Here is a 20,034-nt window from a genome sequence, read left to right as displayed (position 1 = left end):
GTGATCTTTATTAATACTTAATCTATAAGTGCAAAAGTGCATCATGCATGCAGCAGCATGCCACCATGAGCAGTGTCTAATTTCTTAGGGGACACTCCATTAAAAAAAAAAGATAATACATTATTTTAATTTAAATGGGTACCTTCAGCATGTTGCAGGGTGTTAAAGCATTTCCCCAGTAGAGGGAGGCATTGCATCAATTGGTTCTGCTTCCTCCATATACCTGCAAGCTAGTTATGTGAGCTCAAGTAGACGCTTGATTGATTGTCATTTTTATTTCACAGTATGCACTAATGGGCATTTCAAAACGAAAGTACAGGTCAATACAAAAATACTTGTTTACATAAGGGTCCTTTATTTTCAATTTATCAGAACATTAATGATGTACAAATATACACTTATATGAAGAAAAAAAATCATATATATATACACACACACACACACAGTTAAAAAAAAGTTGACATTAAGAAAGTATTTAGACAGGTACATGGGTATCTTAGTGGTGTAGCCAATCTTGTAGAGTAGACCAAGCCCATTGCAAGTTGCTGTACTCTATCTAAGGCAGGCCAAGAGATGACACACATTTGGTTATTCTGTGACAACACTGCACACGGCAGCAGGGCTCATGTTTAATGCCTCTACTGAAATGGTCTGTTGAACAATGAAAGAATATTGTAAATAATATGCATACTACTATAATAATTTACTCACAAATGTAACCTATGAATGAATCGAAGCAGATGTCACACATTCATTCAGTTCATTTGCAGTGTGTGTGTGTTACAGTAAAATTAAATTCAGAATGGAATTTATTCAAAATCAAAGTTTGAATTACAAATGCATTGCTACAGGGCAGCAGCAACATCGTCAGTTGGGGGGGAATTGACTTTCAGGTTTTCACAACAATATGGTGGCAGCGCTCGCCTCTGTCACTGTGCCCTCTAGCGGTGATTGTCAAAAAAGCACTGAAGTGCTTCTCATCTTAGTTTTCCATACTACTTTCCCCGGGGTTAGGTACACTCCAACTGGGTCCAGTAACCTCAAACATATGGAGTATTGAAGGCAAGCTGCTACTTGCATTTCAATATGAAATCCCAAAAACAATGTGTGCATTTTGGAGAAAATATAGTAGTGTGCAAAAGCATAATCACTTCAAACCTTTAATGTTCTTAACTTGAGTGCCTGCCATTGCTTTCTAAATCAGTAAAAAAAAAAGTGTATAATGGTAGTCTGCTGCTTTTGAGATTTAATTTGTGACATGCAAGGCTCTAAAATATTTCCTTTTCTTCACTTTGATTTCAGGAAATTCAACCATATATGTGAGCAGACTCGCTTCAAGAGCTGAATGGACAAGATGACTCATTCAGTGCATCTCTGCAGCTTTTGGGCACGGTTACACATACGCTTCATATATTTTTATTTGTAGCCAACGCAAGCCGAGGCTTAAGTGTCAGTCTTCCAGGCTGTGGGCAGAAGTGTCAGTTTTCGAGTGTGTAGTTCCTTTGACTTGCACGTTGTTGAGTGGTTGACTCACTGAAAGAGAACTACAAGCGAAATAGCTGCCAAGTGGGTCAACAATGGTACTTCGTTCCTGGTTGGCCTCCGGTCATATGCAATGGAAGTGAATGGGGAAGCTGACACTTTTGATGCATATATAGCGCATGTGTGACTGTGCCTGAAGGAGACAGTTAAAAATCTCCAGTATTACCCACTAATCATTGGAAGAGAATAGAGATATTTCATGTAGTTCGAAGAAGGGAAAGACGCTCAAAGACAAGAATATTTTTCACAAATGTAGTTTCAAACACATATTTGCCCCCAACTTTCTTCAGTGTTATAAAATATATGTTAAGCACTTGTTTAACTGGTGTCAATGTCTGAACCCACTCTTCTGACTAACTGTAATGCAAGGACTGTGCACCGACAAATCAAAGTGCAACGCCCTACCTACATGTATTTCCCATAGTCCATATGCTGCAGAGCAATGAGAAAATAGTTTATTTCTTTATTAAATCTAATAGATTTGTACTATAAGTAATGGTTATGCATTGACCTGTTGCAACAATTACAATCACAACCAATGTGCATACAATTTGGAGCATGTCAACTAATGCTATGGACCCTAAACAGTTAAAGCTGCTCATGATTGAGACCAGGTGTGGGGAATTAACACCAGCCATCAGTCGCCAAAGGCTAGTCTGTTTTAGCAGTGGCATGGATATATTTTTGTGCACTGTACCTCACCTTGGCAGGTATCACAGCAAATAATTTTTAAGGGATTATTTTTTGGCTAAGAAGTGGCCTATTAAACCATGTTTCTACAGGAATTTATGTTAGAACCTTTTTCATTTAAACACCATAACCATAACCAACAACTAAGTTTAAAATCAAAACTTGTCGAAGCGAGAAAAGCAATCGGTATGGACTATGGCCATATTATGTGTATTGAAAGACATGCTACTGAGTTGTTTTTATATACTTTTCTGTCTTCCTGTGCCTGAGTAGTTGAGATTATGAAAATTAACAATCTAGTAATTCTATTGTACTTGTGATGTAATAATTGTATTTGAATTTTTGATTTAGACCTAGGGCTTCCTACAATAGACATATTCCTTAGGACAAATAAGTTCAAGCACATCTCTTTTCTATGCATTTATACATTATTTTTTTGGAGGATGTTTGCAATTGAAGAGCAGTAACTCCATATTATTTCCGAAGACACAAGCTGCTTCCATCACCAGTATTGCTCACTGAAAACAATCTGTTAACCAGGAAGTGGATGTCTTGACCTTTTATGGAGTACACCCGTTTAATCGGTGGTGGCTAGAGGGACATAAGCTTTCCGAGACGAGGGAAGAAAATCCATGTTAAGCTCAAAACAAACATAATAGGATATAGACAGGCAATCCCATGTGATAGTTGTGTAGGATTTTGTATCTGTGAGAAGGGGATCAGAGTAATGTGTTGAAATGGCTGCAGTCCTATCTGAGGGCATGGGAGGCCCTCGCTTGTATGCTTTGCTCGGGATAATCAACTGCAAGCTGATTAGAGTAGCGCATTAAAAAGAGTCACTTTCTCAGACCCCAGTAGTGGTAGTAAGGGCCAGGGCTGTTAAAATGTACGGTTTTGTTTAAAGAGCATACTGTAGTATGAGGCAACTGAACTAGGCTCTTATTAGGAGGCAATTATTGGGTGAATGTGTTGATTTTCAGCTGATCTGATGATTCTTGTAGTTCCGTAGACTGCAAGGAATGGTTGTTTTGCAATGGCAGGTTGTCTTGCTGAAACTCCAGTTCAGGAATTCTTATGTGCCAATATGATAAAGTAAATAATGGTGTTCTAAGATAAAATTATGTTCAGGGGTATTTCTATGTTTGAGTGAGTTTGTTTTATTTTTAAGTAGTGCTGGTTCTTCACAAGTTTTGCTTAGGAGTAGGACCCACATTTTACCCTCTAGGTGAAGTACATGACCCAGTGTGTCCTTGTGTAAATTGCTCTTATACTGAGTTCATATGGTCCTCTGGACTTCCAACTGTGGCAAAATGTCTTGAAAATAGCCAATCTACAAGCTCAAAACATCTGTTGTGACTGAGCTTGTAGATCTGGAATAGGGATGCTTGGGCTCAAGTGGTTGATCAATTGATTGAATACTTTATTAGTAAAAAATGCAAACGGCACAGACGGCTAAAAGGATAACTGGGGACCACACTTTTCTGCATAAATCCTAAATCCTATGGTACACTATGTGAACTCTGTTAGAGGTTTAAGTGACTGTTTTGGGGGTGCACACCAAAGATCCGACATGCGGAAATCACCTGTCGCTCCCAACATGCGTTGGTCCAACATGCTAGTGGTTGTTTGCAGGATGAGAGAAATAGATGGAGATAGGCATGTAACGATTCACTCAACTCACAATACGATTCAAATCATGATGTTAGGTACAATATGATTTTTCACATTTCTTTTTTTAAACATTTCTTTTCCACACAATTGAAGGATTCTTAAAAGGATTTCTCTTGCACAAATCCAATATTTTATTCTTTTACAAATACAATACTGTTTATTTGTCCATCTGTTTGTGCAATGCAGTCTGCATCAACGCCTTCTTCAACCAGTGTTTTTTCTACCTCGGGCCGTCACTATGCATCAACACATGACAGCTAGGCTGCTGAACAAAAAAGGGAGTTTAGCCGGATTGCAAATTTGCTGTTTGGATCGCGATACATGTTTTTCTTAAATCAATATAAATTGTCACCAGTTTATATCAATATATGATATATCGTTACATGCCTAGATGGAGATTTTAAAAGCTGATGCCGGCTCCTTATCTGCATTGTTTGTATTGTCACAAAGATTACTCTGTCTTTCTGACACAGTTGATCTAATTTGTAAGGCCGTTTGTGTCATTTCCTGGAAACTTGGTTCATATTATATACCCGACACTACATGAACGCAGGATTAGTCTGTGACCCTGTGGGAATGTCTTGTGACCCACTTCTGAGTTCCTATCCACTGGTTGAGAAACACTGTACTGGATATTGGAGGTATTGGTAAATGCAACAATTTTGATGGATTTTGTCAGGGCTCAAATAAAAACATTTTCCATGGGTCTTGTATAACTATTCTACTGGGTGATGTTAGCTGGTGTTTTTTCCACGTGTCGGTGTTCGGTGTTCATACCTCAAACATTTTAGTAAATCTGTGTCCTGCTGATTTGGACTTATGCCTATTGTTTGTAGATTATTTTAGGCTAGCTAGAATGGCAAGATGTTTTAAATATACTTTACTTTATGAGGGGTGGAAAAGGATATTTACAATAAAATGGTGCTTCCTAGTAAATTATTCATGAAAGCAGGTAGATACTGGAATGTGTTGTGTGCAAGTCTATGATAGCTGTTGGGATTGGAAAAAATCACGGAACAAAGATGTCTTACATGGGATGTAGTACATTTTGTATAGCTGTATATGTACCACATGTCATGTTATAGTAAGGCTTTTTAAATATCTTGATTTTCTTGAGTCATTACGTAATTATTTTCAGATGGGGAAGTTGTAGTTAAGATCAAGATGTCTAAATTGTTTGCTAGATGTGTGTTTATATACAATGAGGGCATTTGGACATAACTCGGCTCACATACCATTCTGCATCCTAATATGATATATTTTTTGTAAAAAGCACGGTAGAGGTTTGTTTTACTGTGTGTCAACAATTAATGATCCTTTTGCAGTATATGTGAACCTTATACTCGAACGGAATGCAAAGAGTTTAATTCCGTAATTAGATCCATCTTTGTGGGTGGAGGAATTGATGGTATTGTAACAAAAGGGTAGAAGGTAACCCAAGTCCTTACTTGATAAGACAGGGTCCCCTGACTCCCCTCAACTTCAGAAAAATGTTATGAGACTTGAGGTAATTTTTATACCGCCTCTCAAAAAGGGATAATATAGCATTTTAGAAATGGAGCTCCTAAAGCCTGTATCCCAGCTGCTTGTGGAAATAATCACGACCTGATTTCTTTCTGGGGTGGCGGGTAAAAGAAGAGGTGGGGTGTAAGGGTGAGGCAAGGTGAAGTTAGTAGAGTGCGGTAGTGGGGGCTAAGAATGGGCACTTCTTTCCTGTCCCTCAGCGTGAGCTCCTGAGTTAATTTGTGGTGTTGGCTAGCTGAGGTGGTAGTGTCGTCGTCCCCCCACCCCCCCAGTTCGTGGTGGGTTCACACTGGCATTCCTTAGCAGCTCAGGCCTTCATCAACACAAGCCCAGCAGCTTTTGCTCTGCCCCCTTCCTCTCATTGCCTTCTCCCTCCCCCTTCCTCTCATTGCCTTCTCCCTCCCCTTTACTTCCAAGCAGCTGAGTTTTAATTACTCCCTACAGGAGGAGATCTGGGCACCGTAAGCCAACAGCAGTCCCCAAGCCGCCCGATCAGGAATGGGTGTTAGGAGGCTTTGGAAAGGGGTTCATTGCATTCTTCCCCTGCCCCGCCCATGGTGGAAATACACCGCATCCTGGGAGCAAATATTTACTCACTTTTGTGTGAGAAAATCTGGACTGAGCTCTGCTCCTATAACAGTAGTCTGAAATTCTACCTCATTATCATAGCTCCTTGAGGAAGACGGAGAACAATCTGATCTGAACTTTGTTCCATAGATTTCGAGTCGTGGAAAGAATGGGCACGCAAATTGACCGTAATTCAAGGCAGGGCACAGCTCTCGCAGGACTCCCAAGTCTTTACTCATTGTCTGGGGAAAGCATGGTTTATGCACTGCACTATTTGAGCAATAGTCACTCAAATCAACTTTTAATAGTTTGTCTAATAGCATTAGAGACAATGTAGAAATGCAGACTTTTTGAAGGAATTGACTTGGCCACTGGTTCGATGCCATGTTCCTGTAAACTGTATTAGCCATGCTAAAATGGCTTCTAAATGCATATGGTTTTAACATGCCTGTTTACGTGCACTAATAAAAGATTGATATAGCTTAGTCTGTGTAAATTATTGCCCTGCTTTTAGTGTGTTCAGGTGATGTGCATCAGTGTCTGATAGTGGGGTAGGAAGTTCATTATTATTTCCTGGAATTTATGCGAGTTTAAAACTGTTTTAAAATTCCTCAACCTTCAGAACTGCTTTTGCATCAACATTCTTTATTTTCAACAATATGGTTCAATACTGTCATTACTTAAAATCAACAATCAAAAGCATTGAAGACAGTCTTTATTACCAACAAGTTGACTCATTAATAGTGATCACTACTCTTTTTATACTACTGTATATTAGTAAATGCTTTTATACGATGATCAATTCCCTTTTATAATCCAGTTATTGGCTTCAGGAATACATTATCACAGCATTGAAATCAATCTATGCTCTGAAACACTTTCTCAGGTATTTAGTAATAGTATAAGTAAGTTGGCACAGGGGATCACAAAATCCAAATAATGAGCTATTGAATGGCGAAGTGCACATGTTGGGACCTCACAGCTCATTGAAATGTACCAAACCGGTTCACAAAAAAGTGCTCGTGTTGGGGAGTCATGTAGGCGTATTTACTTTACAATAGTTTTTTTTTTTTTTTTACACAATATTTTCTTCTAACACAATACCAGAGCAGTCAATGCCTTGGCATAGTAAGCAGCATGATATACCTTTGTTTGAATAAATCTCATCTCGCATGTTATAAAAAATACAGTGACTACAGTGAGGACAAGAACATTTGCCAATGGAAAGCTATACATGTAATTTCATAAAAAAGGTGATTTCAGAAATCAAGCGTAACTGTGATATTTGTTTGACAAAGTGGCACTAACTTGAGTTCATAAAGGCTTAAAAGCCCCGCCAAAGAGTCCCAATGCTCAGTCCTTTCCAGACAAGTTGCACGGCTAGGCTGATTGGCTGAGGAAATAGTAGGCGTCATTGACAGTGCTGTGCACAAAGGCAGGCTTTGACTCATCGCTGGTAGCGTTAGAAGAGTGGGAAGGCAGAGGAGTACTTGATCCTCCCGATGTCTGACTCTCCCATGGCCTCCACTCTGATCAGGCCCTCTGGGGCAGGGGCCCGTTGGCCTGGCTCTGGGAGCCCAGTCCAGTGCTTCCCACGACGAGACCTTTCCCCTCATACACGCCCCTGACCAGTCCATTCAGCATGGCGGTGGAGGAGGCCGGCCCGATGTGCTCAGCCAGGACCAGAGGCTGTCGGTCCTCCTCTTCGGAGATGGCAAATACCTGTACGCTGACATGATCACAGTCAGATGGGAAATCACGTCGCTTCCCAGCCAAGAGGGAGCCCTCCCCCTGAAGCTGACTGGAGGGATTGGAAGACAAAGCTGATGTAGTGCTGAGGGACGGCGAGGCCATGGTGTGGGGACCTCCAGAGCTGGACTCGGCAGCCCCAGAGAGAAGGCCGAAGCAGGTACCTGTGAATCGAGTGCGTCGCAGGTTGCTGGTGGAGTTGAGGCGGCGCTGCCTGTGTGCAGGCTGGGTCAGGGGGTATGAGGCATTGCTAACAGCAGAGTCTGAGACTGTGCTGGGATCAGCCTCGAGGTGGACATCAGAAAACACCCTTCTGGTGTCTCCTTGAATGTTGGCTGCAAGGCTGGATGGAGCCTAGAATGACACAGGATGTTTTATGCTCTGAAATATGGCAGATAGTAAAATATTTGATGTAATAGTGAGAAACTCCAGATAATTTGAAATAGGAGATATTGTGCCAAACATTGGGTTAGGACCCAATTGTCAGTCACACACAGTCAAATATTTATGGGTCCCTTTATTTTTGGTTTCCTAAGTCGTCGTCGTCGTCGTCGTCCCCCCCCCCGAAGCGTAATCCATCATTTATACATTATGGATAATTACTATGGATTTAGACTGTTATTCGTCTCAACTGCTCAATTATTTCAAAACATTTTCTAAAAGTATTCCCCAAAAAGAATGCAACATTTTTCATCATTCTTTTCAGTAATGTCATGAGGAAATAAAAGAAAAATCTAAGAAATTCCATAAATTAGAAAACAAATGTAGAAGTAGAAATAGCCGGTGTTGTGAGCTTGTAGATCTTCTATTTTCACTAGTTTGGGTCCTGGGCAAACATCTGATCTCTCTTTTGGGTCTCGATCTGAAAGGTTTGGGACCCACTGCCGTAAAGAGAGAGAGAGAGAGAGAGAGAGACACATGAACAGGTAATACTTCTTACGCTGTCCACCAGCTTGGTGAATGGGCTGGTGGAGTTCCAGCTGCACCACTTCTTATGGAGCTGTGGGAGAGGAGGCAGAAAGTCTTGGAAGGTGCGTACGCTCCAGGCTCTTGGTCTTTGGGCACAGCTGCCATCCTTGGAGGACCTTGTCCCTGTAGAAGAGGCGGTGTCGTGGTCTGGGTAGGGCCAGTCGCTCACTGGGCCAGTGCCGGTGTCACTGTGGTGTAAGAACCGTTCCCGTTGCTTGGTCCATACAGAACACACAGATTGATTAATAAAAATCACACCCATGTGAAGTGAGGGGCGCTCTTATCATCTTACAACAGCAAGGACAAAACAAACACAGACAAAACAAACATTAAACTCTGTTCATTGTTAATGGCATTTAATGTTTGTGTTAGTGACAAAACAAACAAACTGTCCATTGTCAATGGGGTTTTTTAATGTTTGTCTAAGGAAAAACAAAGCTGATAATATCTAACTTGCGGAGGTAACGTGCCTTGTCCACGGGCAACAGATCATTCAACGTATGGCATTGCAAATACGTTTGATAATCGCTACTCTGCGCAATATTGTTTTGGCTAAATGCAGCAAATCACAACTTCCCCCGGGGGTGGTGACTCCGCCCTGAATACGCGTAGTGGTGTCAGTCAAGTTATGAGCCACTCCCACAAGTGTGTAACTCTATAGGAAATAAACTGGGTAAAACTGCACAGCAAATGTTCACTATATGATTCAGACTGAGGTTAAATCATTTGTGTAATAAAATATTAAAATGACTTGGCTCATCAGAGGTTGCATTATGCTATTACCTCCATCCATAGGCTAATTAAACAGATACACTTTGCTCTTTGATTAATCAAGAAATTGCATGTCATACCATCATAGTACAATGTTCAGAGGTATTAGATATTCACATATCCCAGACACAAATGCAGAGTGCATAGTACACTACATCAGTGATACTCAACCTCAGGCCATTATGACTGGCCCACCAATGAAAATCTAAAAAAAAGAAGAAAAAAGAATCTGGAAAATTACATTATTATTATAAGTAATACTATTAGAGTTGTACTATTACTCGAACGAAAATAAAAGCTTGGGGGGGAGATGCAATGCAAATGAAAGACATATAGCCTACTGTGTATCCCTATTCCCTGACATAATTTTATAGCTAAACGGACAGAATTCTATTTTATTTGAATGATGAAACCCAGCTGCCATTAATAGTTGGAAATGGAAATTGCGGAAATTGTAATTGCGGAAATTGCGGAAATGGTAATTGCGGAAATTGCGGAAATGCGGAAGTATCATTAATGTCGTAATTTTATCTACTGGCCCCTGGCCCCTTGCCATTTTTGTAATGTGGCCCACAGGTAAATCTATTTGAGTATCCCTGCACTACATGGTCTAGTTCTTTAGCGCCTGCACTAGGGATGTACGATATTGATATAATTGTGGGCTCGGTGCAACAACACAGAGACCAGACTCTGAACACATTTGATGCTAAGGACGGGTATACGGATATATACTCATCCTATTAAATAATTACGTGAGGTGCGGAGGACGAGCATATTCATCCTAAGGCGTTAATATCGATACCATTTTTGACTAATTCCCGTGCCGTGGGCTCCCCGGCGCCCACCCGCTCCTCTGGTCGCGACCACACGACACTATCAAATATGAATGACTGAATGGCTTACTTTTGGCCCACAATTCTTATATGAGACGATTTAAGATGACCCCATGTTATTCTCCATAGAGAGAAACTTGAGCGATGGCGCTATACTAATAGTAAAACGCTTTTCAAACACATCAAGCACTGGACCTATATCTATATTATTATTATCTATATTATTTAGCGCTTGTTGTGCCGCTTCAGCGTTGCCTGCAGGCTGTCATGCTGCGGATTCATTTTCTTTTCTCTCTGGTCGCAGCTCGCGCTGTCATCTTGTCGAGAATGGGGAGGCGGGTGGGCACGGGGGAGCACACGGCAACTGGTAGGATAATTAGTCACTCGCATCGGAGGCACATACAAAGCCCACATTGTTTCTTCGGGAACAATAAGTTCTAGTTAATTGCTGTTAAGGCCAATTACCAATATAAACTGATATAATAACCGATATGATCTCAATCTGTATTAAAAAAATATATATAATTTTGTCCATTCTAAAAAGGCAAACACTGAATATGAAAAAGCAATGCCTCTTCATTCCAAAACTAGGGATGCACAGTTATTGAAATGGTGGTCCATATCACAACAAACAGCTTGAATGTAGTATTTTTGAGTGGTGCAACCACTCCTATAGACAGCTATGTGTGGCTGGGTCCCTGGGTCTGTCCCTGTGTCTCTGGCTGTGTCGGAGCACGAAAATAGCGTTTGTTCACCACCAAGTGTCACTGTTGCACAGCCTAACACACAGACACACAGGCCAGGGATGAGGGCTTGTACAGTACAGCACCACTCACTTCAGACGGGTCAGAAAACACTGATAGAATCTGCACCCTTCATCACAAGATATTGGTGCTATATTTGGCAACCTAAACGTTCAGTACTTGATATCGGTATTGGCACTGAAAACAGTTCATTTCTCACTCCTTTCTAACAAGTCTACTGTCCTTGGAGAATATTACAAGTGAGGATAGCTGACCAAAAGAGAGAGAAAGATAATCCATCAAGCAATGCTTTCCTAATTCCTACTCCAACCTAAATTATTCCTGTGCCAGCTGTGCTGATTAGTTTAAGTCACAGAGCCAGTCATCTTGTGAGTGTGTGGCTCATGCAACCAGCTTCATTCATGCTGTAGAATGCTTTCATTCATATTAATATTTTACATTGTATATTATTATATATATATATATATATATATATATATATATATAAGCGGATTGGCGAACTGCCGATCCGACCGATATGCCCATATAGATATTGTATTGTATAGTTAATTCCTCTCCTCCTTAAATTACTGTATGGTTGAAATACAGAACTTCCATGATGGAAAAGCTAAGTCTCTTTCAACCAAGCCAGGACTTAAAACATTGGCGTATATATGGTTCACATATCCCAGAGCAGCTTTCACACTTGGTTGTGTCAGTGTCGCACACGCACACTGACAATAGCAGATCTACAGTACAGTACAAGCTCAAGAATGCTATTTTCATTTTTGCTAGTGTGACATGGCACACTAGCAAAGTAGTATAAATCAGGTATCGGTCTCCATACTAATTTTAAGTGACATGTTTAAGGTGTGAGGGCCAAATTAGGGTCATATCACCTGCTGTTGATCAGAGGAGGTGTTAGGGTTTAGACGTTGCATCCATCCAAAATGGAGCGCGCGAGCAAGAGAGGCCAGATAATCCTTCTCAGAGAATCACTTGTGCCTAGCTTAGTCTAGACAAGAATTAGGGAGAGGGGTTTAATTAAAATGTTCTTTTGGTCATTAAAGCCCCCAAAACTACAATGGTAACTGCCTCAGACACACAAGGTGAGAACTCCTTAAACAAGGTCACTTGAAGTTGAAACACAGATTGATTAAGAACCAGGCTGGCGCAGAAGTCGCACAAGGCAGTGGTAACAGCGAGATGAGTAGATGTGAGTGTTTTTAATTGACCCTTTAAACTGTTTACCCACTCGGCCACTCCACAGTAAATGGATATCTCTCCAATGCTATTCAAACGGACTGCACTGCTGCACAGAGGGCACACTGTTGGACCACACACGGTGCACAGAAGGACGCGTGACACGCGTGCATGTGTCTACTTTCACATGCTTTTTTTCTCACACTCACTTGCACCCTCTCTTACTTTGCCTGTCTGTCTAACCCCCCCCCCCCCCCCCCCCCCACACACACACACACACACACACACACACACACACACACACACACACATTTGGAGCTGGGAATCTGGCTCCGTAGATAATACGGCCATTAGCCATGGCTGGTGAAAAGCTCTCCTTAAAAGCTGCCAGAACTGCCTTATGCCAACTCTTATTCCAAGAAAAGACAAAAGAGCACAGCAAAATAAATGCTGGGTCAAAGTCTTTGTATTTATTTGCCAATCTGATGACAGGCAATGGTCACGCCTTGTTCAGCAGTCATCATCATTTATTTAACTCACGACCATGTATGGAGCACCATCATTGCCCCCGACCTTCCTCGCTATTGTCCAACCCAGCCTCCCACAATATCTCCATAATGTTCATACATTCAGCCTGTACCTCATCAGTTTTTTATATAGTGTGTGTGGATTTGTCACGTCATTTTTATTAAGTGGTGCAACTACTTCATTAAGTAGCTTTGTGTGTGCCTGGCTGGCTGGCTGGCTGGCTGTGTCTGAGCATGGAAATAGAATTTGGTTGAACCAACCAAATGTCACTGTTGTGCAGCCTAACACACACATACTGTACATATTAACTGTATATATGATTTCAGGTGTATCAGTACAGTACAGTACTGGGGGGACCCCCACACGGTAACTCTCTCTCATTTCTCGACCGTTTCTGACACGGGGCAGCTTGCGACCCCCTGGTCGCGTTCCTGGGGGTCTGGATGTTCCGGGGACCTCCACACGGTAACTCTGTCATTTCTCGACCAGTTCGGACACGGGGCAGCTCGCCAGAACCGGGGCGGCACCCTGGCCGCATTTTCACGGCTGTTCTGAGGCCAAATTTGTCTGTGACAGACTAGTTGTGTGAACAGTTACAGTATCATTTGTCTGTGAGAGACTACTAGTTGTGTGAACAGTTACAGTATCATTTGTCTGTGACAGACTAGTTGTGTGAACAGTTACAGTATCATTTGAGTTTCTACTGCAGTGGACCTGGAATCAGGAGGACACTCCCTCAAGAAAATTTAAGAAACTAGAACTGGACTCTGTCGAGTGCCTACTTGCTTGCAAGCAGAGCGCGCAAGTACTGTCGACCGCTACAAACTGTCAAATCTCAGCTTCTCTGTGAAGGAACGTTTGAAATGTTGAATTAATTAGCTATTTGCTACCAACCTACTTAATGCATGTAAAAAAGTAGTATTATGAAGTATGGTACAAGTTTCGTGTGTCACGTGATCGGGCGTAGCCAATCAGACGAAGGAATTTGCGGCACGATGGACATGCTTTTGGTACTGTAACTATTTGAGGGAAAATAGGCAGCCCTGTATTGTCATCACAGAACTATATTGTTGCCAGAGAGGTGGATAACGGATAAAAAAAGACCTACATCATTGCCATACAGACCCTTATTGTAATGTGTACACACATTATCTAGCCTTGGATCAAGACTATTATAGATGTATTTTATCGAGTCTGACTTTTGCTTTTGTATATGATGATAGTCACAGGAAACTGTAAAGTACGTAGTATGTGCTAACTCTGTAGCCACGGATGCTAACTTGACATTCGGAACCTGTGTGCACTTTATTAGTCCGTAAAAAGGGCGCTATCCCCTCCAACATCTGGCTTTTGAAAATTACTTCATATGGCAGCAGTTTGTTGAGTATGTGGCAGCCAAGGGGGACAGACTTTTAATGTTTGTTTGAGTGAGGCGCCCCTCACTTCACACAAGTGTGATTTTTCAATAGATGATTCTGCCTGTGATTCTTTGGGAATTTCCCTGTATTCCTCAGTTGGTGGTAGTGGCGGCGTGGATGAGGTGGAAACTTAGAGACCAAGACTATCATAAATACAAATGCAAAAGCCAGACTCGATAAAATACATCTATGATAGTCTCCATCCAAGGCTAATATGTATCTATGTATACTGTATGCTGTAGTAAATGTAATTTTGCTACCCTACATTGTCTATACCAGTGATTCTCAAACTTTTACATTTCAAGGACCCCCTTAACTCTTGAGAGTTACATACCTAGAATGGTCCATTTGGAACCTCCTCAAAGAACCCTGAGGGTCTCTGGACCCCACTTTGAGAACCACTGGTCTATAGAAACCGAAAGGTGTCTTACAGTGTGGGGGGAGAAGGGCGGTCTGGTGGGAGATGGGGTAGGGGCTGATGATACAATGAACACCTCATCCGTTCCCAGGTCCAGCTCTGCCAGCCCACTGGACGAGAGCTCGAGCTCGGCATTCTGGGAAGTGTCAGCGCTGGCATTGACTGAGAACACAGAGGCAAAGACAGAGAAGTTGTAAGTATGTCAATACGTCATAGTGCTCTAAATTTAAACAATCTAATGTATCCAAGTGAAGAAAAAAGGGAGAACAAGGAAAAAGTCCAACATTTATCTCTGGTACTCTCTGGAACGTGTACTAAATTGAACAAAATGCACCTTTACGGGTCCATTTGCTTCCATTTGTAGTACAAATGGAAGCAAATTTTGTACACTCTCACAAGTTGTATTTGGGAACACCCTCAAGGAACCCTGGCACTCCTCTGACCCACTTTAAAGAGACACTGCTCTAGTGCAGCGGTTTTAACAGGTGGTCTGTGGACCACTGGTGATCAGTGAAGCTATTGAATGTGGTCCCTCACCATGCATTTAGTAATGTAGGAAAGTGAAGATATTTTATTTTATTCCACGGAACAGTGCAGTGCACTACAATTTTGTGCACTGTTCTGTGGAAGTGAATATAGTGCCAAAATGACCTGGTTGTCATGATCTGTCACTCCACAGATCATGACTCCTCCCTGGCCACTCCCTCTTTCCATTCCATCACACTGCACACCTGTCTCCAACTCCCTCGTCAGCCCACCTGTGAACACTTTGCCCATTACCTGCTCCCTTTATAACTGGACTCCTCACAAACACAAACTGTCAGAACATTTGTCTTCGTCCCTGAGCTGTACCCCTATTGTTCCTGGTTCTCCTTGAAAGGTTTGCGTTTTTGGACTTTATGATTTACTGCCTGGTTCTGTACAGTTTTGCCTTTTGGACTTACTAGTTTGTTTTGTACCTTTTTGAAATGTTTTTGAATGGAGTTTGAGTTTCCTGAGCTTACAGCTTCCTTTGTTTTTGTTACCCTTACTACCTTAATAAATCCTTGGATTTTGAATCTGGTTTGTGGCTCTGCATTTTTGGGTTCAGTCATCCTGCGTACCGTAACACTGGTGGCTTATGAGGATGCGTCAATGTTGTCAGTTACTGGGAAGTCTGAGGTCAAGAAATTCCACAGAAAAAGGGAGTTAGAATCTCAAGAAGGGGAGTGTACCAGCTTGCCTGATTGAGTCATCATTATTAGTGTGGTTGCCACTGAGACTATTGTGATTGTAACATAAACTTTGGTTCGCTAATCCTCACACAGTTTTGGTGGCAAGTACTTGAGCCATATGTAAAATCGACCGGCTTCACCGGGAATCGCGTACTTGCATTTTGCTGAGAGAAATGTTGTACAGTTTAATTGATATTAATTTATTCGTGCATTAAATTTCCCGATTGACATGAATGGGAAAACTCACATTCAAGTATTTTTCCTCAGAGACCGTAAGCACTATAGTTATACATAACTTGGAGGGGACGTTCATAATAATTACTAAAATTAATTAACTTATGATTATATCGGTCGTCCTCATGGTGGCGCTATAAAACGGTAACACCCCACTTTACGTTTTGGCGTATAACTCTTGAACCGTAGGTCGTATATCAAAATTCGCCCAGGATAGATTTTCCGCCATTTTGAATTTTCTTCAAAACACACTTTTGCAACCAATATGTAGGCCTATACTGAAAACATGCTGGAATGCTTCAACCAAAAGCCATTCCAATACCATAAAATAAATCATAGTTTGTTGGCGGTTCACTGTGACCAGTGTGCTATCATGATTGTGTTGCACTTCCATGTAAAGCTTTTTTCAATGTGAAATGTTATAGCTGTGCTATGTGGGATAGTATGCACTGCTTATGTCATGCTGTGAATTGTCATGACATAAGACGGATTCCTGTATTGCACTTGATGGCTCAATTGATTGTGAATTTATGAACTTCATTACTTAATTCAAAAATGATTGAATTTGTTTTTAATTCAGGATTAATATTATTTTTGGGAATGTTTTTAAATAATATGAATTAAACAAATGAAGAAACAAAAAATAAAGGGACCCACAAATGTGTCCAGACCCACCATTTGGGAAACAGTGCTGTACACAGAGCAGGGACTGTACTCTACCCCAGGCTGCTTTGTGGGTTAAATGCCACAACCCACTAATGTTGTGCAGAGAGAGAGAGAGAGACTCTGTGGAAGGAATTGTAGTGAATGACACCGTCAACAGAATCTGGAGGAATTTGTCCATTGGATGACCTGATCCGTTTCTTATAGTCTACAAGGAAGGGCACCAGTTTTAGTACCTTGAAGGAGTAAAGCCGAGACCATTTAGAAGAGAAAGGTGTGCCGAGATGTGCTCCAGGGCCAGGAGCCACTTTTCCATTTCTCGTCCACTGTCTCTGAGCACAGAACTTTTTCTATTGCTAGTGCAACTGTTGCTGAACACTTCAAACTCTCCATGTAATCAATAAAACACTTCTGACAATAAATCAGCATGTCGGCAATGGGAGAGATACATGGTTAGAGTGATTAGGTACTGGCTAACAATCTACTTACTTAGTCTCTTAGTTTTAAGACCTATAGCTCCGTTGAGGCAAGCCCAGGTCTTGACCATCGCCGCCATGGTTTGACCATCGCCCAGGTCAAACCACGTTGGCCATTTGGTGGTCGGTATTTGGGGGCAGCTAGTGACTATACTGTATGCTCTACAGTGAGTTGTGTCCCCCTTACTCGTAGAAGGCACCATCAGTGATTACCCATCTCTTCATAGCTTGAGACTCTCAGTGGAAGTTGTTTTAAATGAGACTGCTAAATGTCTGCAATGTGAAAGGGGACCGCTGGAATGGAATAACTCTCCCAAAATGGAGCACAGTGTTTAATTATTATGTTTCATTATGATTAAGTACGGGCTGTACACTTTGTGCTGTTTTCTGTCCAATTCTATCTGACAGTGTACGGTGGCTACAGAACCATGCAGAATTGGCTCCAGGTCTTTTTGCACAATCCAGACTATTTGTAGGATGCCAAAATCGTGTAGCATTGAGTTTTGTCTTCTGTGCCGTGACACACACACACACACACACACACACACACACACACACACACACACACACACACACACACACACACTCTGGTAGGGCCACCCTGTGTGTGTGTGTGTGTGTGTGTGTGTGTCGAGGGAACAGTAAGGTTCTATAATGAGGCTCTAATGAGTTGATGGTTCTTGATATCATCACTGGCTGCACCAATCGCTCCGACCTTTCACACAGGCATTGACCATAATATTACGGAGGTCTTAACGAAGCCCTTTTTCCAATTTCACAAATTCTTGATTAATAATTAATTTATTAGTGAATAAAAAAATCCTATAGACTCTTTTTCTCTCAGAAACCGTTACAGCACTTGGAGGGGAGGTTCATAATAATTATCACAATTATTGTAATCAATTATTACATCGGCCTCATGGTGGCGCTATCAAACATCAAAATGTCACTTTCCCTGGATTCCTTGGGTCATGATGCGTCTCACCATATAGGCCCCGCCCATTTGTGTCAGGATAGATTTCCGCCATTTTGACTTCTTCAAAACACACTTATTGCTCATCCACCTACAGCTTTTGTGACCTATCCCAGGGGGTTTCAACTGATTGTGAACCAGGGACCACCACCCTGACTTAGAATCAACCTGGGGACCACTATTGTGTTGGGTGGGGATATGGGCTAAGATTAGTGCTTTTGTAAGTTAACACTTGCTATGCATCCCATGTGTATACATCCCACTGTTTCTCAACCGTTGACTACTACTGGTAAAATGTCCTAATAATAATGACTCAACCAGACAATCCGGTGCACTTCCCCCTTCTTGAGATTCTAACTCCCTTTTTCTGTTGAATTTCTTGAACTCCAACTTGTCAGTAAATGACTACATGGATGGACTCATCATAGGTCACCAGGTCATTCAGTTCACGGTTTCTCAACTAGTGGAAAGAACATTTAAAACAAATCAACAAATCCTACATTACTAAATGCATGGTCAGGGACCACATGCAATACCTCCACGGACCACCAGTGGTCCACGGACCACCTGTTGAAAACCCATGACCTATCCGATTAAAACACCACAGGCATAATTTTCATAGTCTATCGTTCGGCTGTAATCGGCTTCCAAAGTTAGTGGGAGGGGCCTGTTTTAAAAAAAATGACACATCACAAACGGTGTCCAATCATCACAAATTTGAATCACATGTCACGGGTGGTTTAATCAACCCATAGCCTAAAGCAACTCCATTTTCATCCATAGGGGGCGCCGCAAATGCGGAATTTCTAAACATTTGTTGCAAAAACATGCTTTTTGGGGGATAAATCCCCTCCTAATTACTTACACATGAAGCGTCATGCAAGTGCATGTGCAAATTGTGCATGCATTCTTATCAATGCTAGCAACACCCAATGTGATGATCTTACATCTCTGAGTGTAGCCAACAATCAAATGTCTAGTTTATAAAAAGTCAGCGTGGAGTTGCGGTGCAATATATTCTGAGAATCTGACAGGCAACACACTTAGATATACAGTAGCTACGTATTCACTTAACATGTGTTTGTTCCCACAGCACTACTTGTGCAGTGTACATACTTTTTAAACAATTGTATCTTATCTACTTTTTCTTCAGTCAACTATTTCAATGAGACTTGACATTCTTCAGTGGATGATCTGCTGGCTCCAACATACATAAGATACATGAGGATTTTTCAGAACCGCAGGAATCACAGTGAGTGACAGGTGGGGATATTTCACTTTCAACATATTTTGGGTCATTTTAATGTCTACACAGGCTTTTGTGAGCACCACAGACAGTTTTTAAGTTGCTTGATTCAGTATTTAGATATTTTATCAGACACAAAATACTAGCAAGACGCCTGAGGTCGCGTGCACGCATCCGCCTGGGTGACAGCAGACTGCTGGGCGTGCGCTGGTGCTTTGGAATGGGGGGTCAGATCAACATATCCACCTGGGTGACAGCAGACTGCTGGGCGAGCGCTGGTGCTTTGGCATGGGGGGTCAGATCAACATATCCACCTGGGTGACAGCAGACTGCTGGGCGAGCGCTGGTGCTTTGGCATGGGGGGTCAGATCAACATATCCACCTGGGTGACAGCAGACTGCTGGGCGTGCGCTGGTGCTTTGGCATGGGGGGGTCAGATCTTAATTTCCGGGCCCGTTGAGAACTCTAGTTTATGCCGGCTGCTGGAGCGCGGCTGCACTGATAACTTTGAGGCGGGCCCATCTAGAGTTTAAATGGACAGGTATCAGTCAAAAGGGAAACATCGAAGAGGAAGGATGGATGGGGAAGGATCAACATATGGA

General features: G+C 41.9%; 2 protein-coding genes across 2 annotated transcripts in view; one reads left to right on the top strand and one right to left on the bottom strand.

Moving 5' to 3' along the window:
- chfr (checkpoint with forkhead and ring finger domains, E3 ubiquitin protein ligase) overlaps window positions 1-6,418 on the top strand; it is a 29,501-nt gene extending 23,083 nt beyond the window's left edge. Inside the window, exon 18 of the mRNA XM_080766471.1 lies at window positions 1,303-6,418. Coding sequence (XP_080622597.1) covers window positions 1,303-1,345 — 43 coding nt within the window. The 3' untranslated portion in view covers window positions 1,346-6,418. The remainder of the gene's footprint in view (window positions 1-1,302) is intronic.
- A 627-nt stretch (window positions 6,419-7,045) lies between these two features.
- The window catches only part of LOC308317460 (uncharacterized protein), a 31,022-nt gene continuing 18,033 nt past the window's right edge, over window positions 7,046-20,034 (bottom strand). The window contains exons 5-7 of the mRNA XM_080766470.1: window positions 14,640-14,788; window positions 8,684-8,926; window positions 7,046-8,097 (exon numbers count right to left, since the gene is read on the bottom strand). Of these exons, the coding sequence (XP_080622596.1) occupies window positions 7,528-8,097; window positions 8,684-8,926; window positions 14,640-14,788 (962 nt within the window). The 3' untranslated portion in view covers window positions 7,046-7,527. The remainder of the gene's footprint in view (window positions 8,098-8,683; window positions 8,927-14,639; window positions 14,789-20,034) is intronic.

The sequence above is a fragment of the Protomyctophum bolini genome (genome assembly GCF_963924005.1).
Source record: "Protomyctophum bolini genome assembly, chromosome: 6".
Classification (NCBI taxonomy): domain Eukaryota; kingdom Metazoa; phylum Chordata; class Actinopteri; order Myctophiformes; family Myctophidae; genus Protomyctophum; species Protomyctophum bolini.
The sequence above is the reverse complement of the archived record's forward strand: the minus strand, read 5'-3'. Positions and strand labels throughout refer to the sequence as shown.